The following is a 7,866-nucleotide window of genomic DNA, read 5'->3' as shown; positions in this document are numbered from 1 at the left end:
AATCAGATAGCCTCCGTTTAGTTATTTCGACCTGTTCAAAGTCTATTTCACTTTCACTGTCTTTAAAACCCAAAGCTTTGAATAGTTCCCCGTTACATTCAACTCCAGGGTGAAGTCAATTGCTTACAAGCATCAGGTGTTCAGCCGTTTCCTCCTCCTCTCCACACGCCCCGCACAACAAATATATCTCCTGGTATCTGACTCGGTACGTTTTAGTCCGCAGTACACCTGTCCTGGCCTCAAACAACAATGAGCTTCCCTTAGACTTATCGTAAATATTTTCTTTGCCTATTTCTTGCTTAAACGTCCTGTATGTCTCTAATGCTGATTTGGTTTGCATCTCTGTTTTCCACATACCCCTCTCTGTCTCCTTAACCTTTTTCTTGACGGATGATTCCTTACCTGTCCCCCCACTGCTGCCCATTAAGTATTTGCTTATCAATTTTCTAGTTCGCTTCCTCCACGTTGTGTCAATATTCCTTGTGTATAAGTAACTGAAAACCTTCCTAGCCCACCGCATTTCCCCAATTTTTCTCAATCGCTCCTCAAATGCTATCTTGCTATTAGCCTTCCTGCCCTAGAAAGAAGACCATCCCAGATCCCCCTGCACCCCAAGATTTGGTGTCTTGCCATATGTGCTTCCAGAGCGAGCCTACCCACACTACGTTTCCAACTGTTGCCGGGTCTCTACTCTCATGCATAAAACTGCGTTGGCAAAAGTCAGGCCTGGACCATTACCCCCTTCCATATCCCTCGTACTACCTCGTACCTAATGTATAGTTCCACAGTGCCCTACTCTTCATAATCACTGCCCTTCTGTCACCTTTAGTAGTTACATATTTTTCGTACTCTGTCAGATATACTCAATGCCGTTATTTATCCACACCCCAAGGTACTTGTATTTATCGACTATCTCCAGCGCGGCCTCCTGTATCTTATGCTCGCCGCAAAGGTTATCATTAAAAATCATGACTGCTGATTTTTCTTTGCTAAACTTCAAGCCTAATCTGTCTCCTTCTGTACCACATATGTCCATCAATCCCTGCAGATCTTCTGTAATGTCAGCCATTAATACAATATCATCCGCGTACATCAGTCCTGGTAATGACTGTTCAATCAATTTTCCTTGTTTGAAAAATGATAGGTTGAAGTCGAGTCCGCTTTGCTGTATTTTGGCCTCTAAACCTTGTAGGTACAGCATAAACATCAGTGGTGACAACGGGAACCCCTGCCTAAGCCCCCGCCGAATCATTACAGGCTCCGAAACCTGGTTTTCCCATTGTATAATCACCAGGTTACATTTATAGATATCTTTTAAGAAATTGGTTACTCCATCTTGTACTCCTAAAGTTTCCAGAATGCCCCACAAGCCCTCTTGAAGTACACTGTCATAGGCTCCCTTGATATCCAAAAAAGCCAGTCATAGGGGTCTGTGTTCCTTTTCAGCTATTTCAATGCACTGTGCTAGTGAGCAGATTGTCTTCTAGCCTCCTATGCTTCCGGAACCCATTTTGTAGCTCTCCAAGCACCCCCTCGTTCTCTACCCATGCCTGCAGTCTGTCCTTTATAATCTGCATAACCACCCTGTAAACCACTGACGTCACCAGCTGTTATAGGCCGGTAGTTATTTATGTCAGCTTTGTCCCCCTTTCCCTTATATATCATTCTCATCCTACTTAGCCTCCATTCGTCAGGTACTTTACCATCCATTAGCATTTAGCTCACCACCTTCCTTAATGCTTTCTTAGATTTCGGGCCCAATTTCTTTATTAACCTAATTGGAATACCATCGGGGCCTGCCGATGTGCTACTTGGTACCTTCTTCTCGGCATTTTCCCACTCTCTTTGTCCAAGCGAAAGCAGTGGATTGACCGGGCTATCCCTCTCCGACATACTGCATGTACCATTTCCCTGTCCTTCCCTCATCATGGTTCCTATATGCTCCATTGCCTCTCCTTCTAACCGAGTACCTTGAGCTGTTACTATATACCTCTGCTTGGCTTGTCCTATTACCCAAGGAGTTCAGATGTTGCCAGAATTTCCCAGCTGCCTGTTATCTGTTTTATTGCTTATTTCTGACAGCCATTGGGACCATTTTGTCTTGATTTTCTCGTTGATCAAATAGGATGCTTCCCTTCGGCATTTTATGTAGTTTACCCATTTCCTCTCTACTTCTGCTTCAGGTTCTCCCTTACTTTTGGAATACCTGTGTTCCCTGGAGGCTTACCTATCTCACGCTCAAATAGTCTCATTAACTTTGGGTAAGTCCAATCAGTTTCAGTACCCTCTGATATTTCCTCTTCAATTTGTTTGGCCGCTATTTCCACTTGGTCTCCTGAGTAAAAAATCACATCTGGCACACCAATTGACAACGCCATCGCTTGTTAGTGACGTCACTGCACGAGGTTTGTTGCCTGTCTGCTTGCGCCAAGCCGAGTGCCCTGGGACGAAGGAAGCATATCGGCACCGTGACTGCGTTGAATGAACTGTGTTTAATTTAATTTTAGCAACGCCGATAGTGTACAATGTGGGGCTTTCTGTATAACATAGCAACCGTACTTTTAGCCGTCGTGAGCTTAGCGAAATCTGACGATGTGATGGGCTGCGGTGGTTTCATTCGGTCCAACGTAACGATAAACTACTCTCGGGTTGAAGTAAAGTTGTAAGTATCCCAAGACGATTTTTCGTCATATTTCGTGCTGCTCAAAGTTGGAAAGTTGCATGTTTTACCTTGCATAAGCGGCAAGATTATGATGTCCGCTGAGGTACCGCTGTTTCCTGAACCGGGCTCGGCCGCCCGTGCTTCCAAGCCAGGGCGGTGAAACTTTGCCGTTGCAGAAATTTGTCTTCCTTCTGTCGGCACTTTTGTGAACAACTCACAAAGCTCGCTAGCGCTCGGGAAGGCCGTGTCACAGTACATCTACTGTGACATCTACTGTGACACGGCCTGGTGCTCTTTCGTAGATGTAGCTGATATTTGTTTCCTCGTCTTCAACCTTGAAATCGGCCATGGAAGTAAGATCGGGAGTGGTAACTCTGCATCTTCAAAGACCTGACCTGAGATCGCGGGGGCAAAATATTTAACCACCTCTGCTTCACTGTTGAAATTTGCGACACATTATTCCTGTTTCCTAATTGAATACTTGCGCTATAGATGCAGCGTGTACGGCCCTTTGGGAAGCATAAAAACGGCGTTAAGGCAGGACACAGTAAAAGTAAGAGAACACACACGAGCACCATGCGCTTAATGTTTATCTGCATTCCAGTGCTCCGTGTCCCGACTTGCCCTCTTTCATAACACATACAGCAACAAGAACACAATCCAACAACTGGTTGGCAGTCCTGCAATAATTCAGAGGCTACATACCTTTTCAGTCGGTGTGGTTTAATCGGGAGGCTAAGGCTCCGACTCGCGATCCTTTCATTGCATTTCTGGGCCAAGTTGTTGCTCGTATTGTTGATCATTCTGAATGGAAAGTTTCTCAATTATGACAGTGCTTCAAGGCAGCATGCAAGTACAAATTTCATCACCGTGTTCACAATCCTAGCAGAACTGTGTTGGTTCCTGAAAGACAGCATGGAACTGCATTGCTACTCCAGACAAAATTTGTTTTATTTCACCTGTGATCACATTCAGGAATTGTGTACAAATAGTTGCAGCCTTCACGGCCAGGCATTTCATTAGCACTTACGTTTTTTGCATCTAGTATCAACATGTCCTCGCATAGCAGATCAGGCGTGTAGTCAGCAGGGCTTGAGGCATTTGTTGTTGCCTTGTAGATTATGCAACAGCCAATTGGGTTCACAAACTAGGCAGCTGTGTGTACAACCATACATCTAAGGAAGAGCATCAAAAATGGATGCACTCATAGAAAAAATGACATTTTAAGAACACATCACATGCACCTTAAGAGACTTCTCTGCTTGGAAGTGTGTTCAAAGATTTAGTAATGAAGTGTGTGTGTAGGGAGCTGTTAGATGTCCGCATGTTTCTTACAGTGCTAGTATCTCATCATGTGGCAAGTTCTCTCCTATTGTGTTGTTTTTGACAGTAGTGATTCGCACTAGGCAAATATCTGAAGTGGCTTGCTGTTTCTCAAGTGCAATTCACATGAAACGGGTGGTATCATTGCCATCTTCCAAGTATCCTTTAGCATATATAATGGCGTGCATATGTTTGTGGATGCAACAACACCTCCTGAAAAGTGCAGGATTTCAAATCTGTTCTGCTGCTCTGCGTACGTAATGATGCTGCAGATGCATGCAATGTATGAAAATGTAATTGTTCTCAAGCTAAATTGGTGTTTGAAAGAGTTGTAAGCACAGCTGGGTAAAGAGGTGCTCCTTCTTCACGAGCTCTGTCACTAGTGAAGTTCAGATGTGCAGAGCATTGATATCTGTATTCATTCTTGAAACCAAAAGCACTTGGTCAATAGCAGTTACTGCTATGTAATAAATACCATTTTGTGACCGTGCATTGTTGCATTAATCTTGGCTTTCTTTTCCAGTAAAGCATAAATGATGTAATGCTTAAAGGGACCCTGAAATGATTATGACAATATTGCACAAACGTACTGGCTCGTTAGAGTAGGTCCGCCTGATCATTAATTGATGCATCTAACTGCTCTGCTTAAATAGTGTAATTTATAATAAGGTTCTAAAAATGTTCGTCGCTGCCGATCACAGCACACTGCTTGGCTGAATTTTCAGCCGCCCCTAACCATTTCACTTAAACGGCCCTAATGACGCTAGTAGGGCGAGCTATACAATTGGCTGTCCAGGGCACGTCCTTGATAATTTTTTCAACTTTATGGTAAACAAATGTTACTCGTAATAGTTGAAGTGTTAGTTAATTTGTTTCTACAAAAAGAAAATAACAGAAAGAGAATGCACAAGGACTACACTTAAGAACTTCCGGCACAAAGCAAGTGTCGTCTGCTTGTGTTACAACGTGCCCCGTGTTGGCAAGCGCTCCGCAGTCAGTGTTGATCTTTATTTTCGCTAGAACCATAGTTCACCCTTGTTACGTTGTGGGCCGCAAACATAGTGACTGGCAATATGTCAAGCTGCGACACCGTGTCCCTCTGCAAGGCAGCAGACGAGTGGAGTGGCTGCAGCACATCGGACTGTCGCTATCTGATCGGCGCCAGGATTTGTGCATTTGTAGCCATCACTTTACACCGGAGGATTACTACTACAGTAGTGTTTCACCTATCCGGTATTCAGGTAAACACAAGCACAAGCGAACTGGGCCTGGCCGTTTGACCGTTCCGTTTTACAGGATGACCAGAGGAGCAAACATGAATGGTCTGTACAGTGGAGCCACTTGGTAGCAAGAGCTCAACCAAACACAGGAGCTGTAACGAAGGCTATTCCACTTTGCTGCTGGTGTAAATTTTCTTAAGGAGCGTAATTGTGAATATGTTTCTGTAAATGTTTAAAATGCTTTACACTTGGTTAGAGCAATATTAGCTCTTTGTTTGGCTGGTTAAGCTCTGCGCCACCAGGTGGTTGAACCATGCAGACCGATCAGGCCACTCACGTACCTCTACGCTAAAGCTCCTTCATCAGCTTGAGTTTATGCCTCCACCCATCCATTGAAGCACCCATCTCGCCTGTGGTTACCGGAATACTGGACACACTCGGTTCTGTGACAGAATGCTTACAGTGCTTCGCTGCTTGCTGCTTCGATAGCTCTCGCTTGGGGTCGACGGCCAAGCTGCTGGTGGAAAGGTTGAAGAAGCTTCACGCGCTTGCTCCTAGACAGCTGGAAGTAGATGACACAATGTGTCGTCATGATGCAGAGCCAGGGAAGGTGGAGCTCAGCCCCGATTACTCGGCGAACGAGTTGAGAAAATGCATGGCTATGGAAGAGGGTAACTTGCAATCGTCCGTAGCTCTCTTAATATGAGACACTTCACACAAATTGTGCGAATCATTAACTTTAGCTGTACCCTACTCGTCTACAAAATTTGTCCAAACCGTTTCAGGGGCCCTTTAAGAAAAGATGCTGCACCAAAGACAGATGAGGAAGAGAGGGTATCGACAAGCACAAACTCTTAACTAAATGTTGCTTCCGTCAGAGGCGTCGATATAAATGGTTGACCACAGATTCACAGTGAAGCAACAAATGAACAAGCCTAGTGAAATATGAGCATAATGATTACGCCACCGTAACATTCCGTGCATGAACCTTTCCTCACTGCTAAACAAAAAAAAAATAGAAGTTTTGCTAATGCATACGTTCTCTCTGGAGGCAATATAAAATGCTTCCATCAGCTCTCTGGCAGTAGAATCTTTGTGTTTGCCCAGAATCTTCATTTCCTGAAGCCACGAAGTGCACATGGAAACTCGACAATGTGCAGGAAAATGCATAATACCGCTGTTTCTTATTGAAAGCTTATGTTCCCTTGCATGATCCTAATGATCATGTAAGGCTAGTTTGCCGAATATATGACTTGCCACAGGACAACGGAATTTCATAAGAAGAACACCCTTCATGCATTTTACAAACACCCGAGTGTGTTTCTTGTGGAAACCACTAGTTTTTTCACCATCATAGGCAATTCTGTGGCATAGGCCAGCGAGCTCTTATTTCTTTGTTTTGCTGCAAGAAAAGGTTTCTGAGCGGGACGTTGCAGGGATCTAATCATTATGCTCATATTTCACTGGTTTTGCATGTTTTTTTCTTCATCGCACGTGCATGGTCTACTTTTTATCTTGAGATCTCTGATAGAAATAAATTTTTGTTGAAAGTTTGGTCTTCTCTTTGTCAATACCCTCTCATCCTTGTCTGTCTTCAGTGCAGCATCTTTTCTTCCGCACTATGAACCAAATTGTCCAACAACAAGTTTTATTGAGCTACCTAAACGATTTGCATCCTTGAGGCATACAAAACTTTATTCTCCGGAGCGCACGCAGTAAAAATTTGTGCTGTCATGTTATACTTTTGTGGATGTAAGTGTATGCATGCATTGAACGCATTACACTTACAAAAATGACATTAAAGTGTTATTATCGGCAGTCTAAGCAATCCTTTTGTGCAGTTGTGCATAATGTGTGTCGTAGTGAGTGCCAAGGATGGTTGATTCGGTGTTTTGTATCCTCTGGCACACCCAGATGCAATAGAATGCCTTGAGGAAATTGTTCGAGCTTAGAGCCATTGGCGAGCTCGTGAACAAGGAGCATGCATACTTACAATCTGTCTTTATGTGTAGCAGCATTCAATGCTTTCTTTGTCTACAGGTTGACGCGGCAAGGTAGCCAGAAGTACCAGACAGAAGGGGCACCTAACAATGGCTACTACCTAATCCCGCTGTACGACCGAGGTGACTACACCTTGCGGGTGGACCCACCTCCCGGCTGGGTCTTCGAGCCTGCTTCAGTGGACCTGCACATTGATGGCACCACGGATCCCTGCAGCACAGCGCAAGACATTAACTTTGTGTTCAAAGGATTCTCCATCGTGGGCAAAGTAGGCATTTCTGTCTAGCATACAACACTTGTGGTATGAGAACAGACGCATCCAGCAATCTTGCCTCAAGTAGCCAATTTCCGAGCAGATTACACAACCGTAAAAGTGAACTAGTTATCAAAAATTATACATCAATGAGTTCTTCAATGTTTTACATTTATATTCAACATACAGGTACATGTTAAATATATGTACAGAAGGAGGTCCTATAGCACACAAGCAATAAAAGTCCTTGTGTTAAAAATTAACAAGAATTTACCATGTCAGTGCAGCAAATTCAATTGAAATCAATTCAGTGGTTGCCTCCTTGAGGCCATTTCTTCATTTCAACTGTACCGCTTCAATAGGTAAATACAGCTGGGCCGAAGTTGGAGCTTCCTCTTGACATTACA

The 7,866-nt window shown here is 43.9% G+C and overlaps 1 protein-coding gene across 1 annotated transcript in view; it reads left to right on the top strand.

Annotated features, from left to right (window-relative positions):
* Positions 1 to 2,403: 2,403 nt before the first annotated feature.
* Positions 2,404 to 7,866, top strand: part of LOC126539918 (BOS complex subunit NOMO1) — a 78,550-nt gene continuing 73,087 nt past the window's right edge. Inside the window, exons 1-2 of the mRNA XM_050186736.2 lie at positions 2,404 to 2,662; positions 7,246 to 7,474. Coding sequence (XP_050042693.1) covers positions 2,526 to 2,662; positions 7,246 to 7,474 — 366 coding nt within the window. The 5' untranslated portion in view covers positions 2,404 to 2,525. The remainder of the gene's footprint in view (positions 2,663 to 7,245; positions 7,475 to 7,866) is intronic.

This window comes from Dermacentor andersoni, chromosome 2 (assembly GCF_023375885.2).
Source record: "Dermacentor andersoni chromosome 2, qqDerAnde1_hic_scaffold, whole genome shotgun sequence".
NCBI lineage: Eukaryota > Metazoa > Arthropoda > Arachnida > Ixodida > Ixodidae > Dermacentor > Dermacentor andersoni.
Note: the sequence above shows the minus strand (reverse complement) of the source record. Positions and strands in the feature narration are given on the sequence as shown.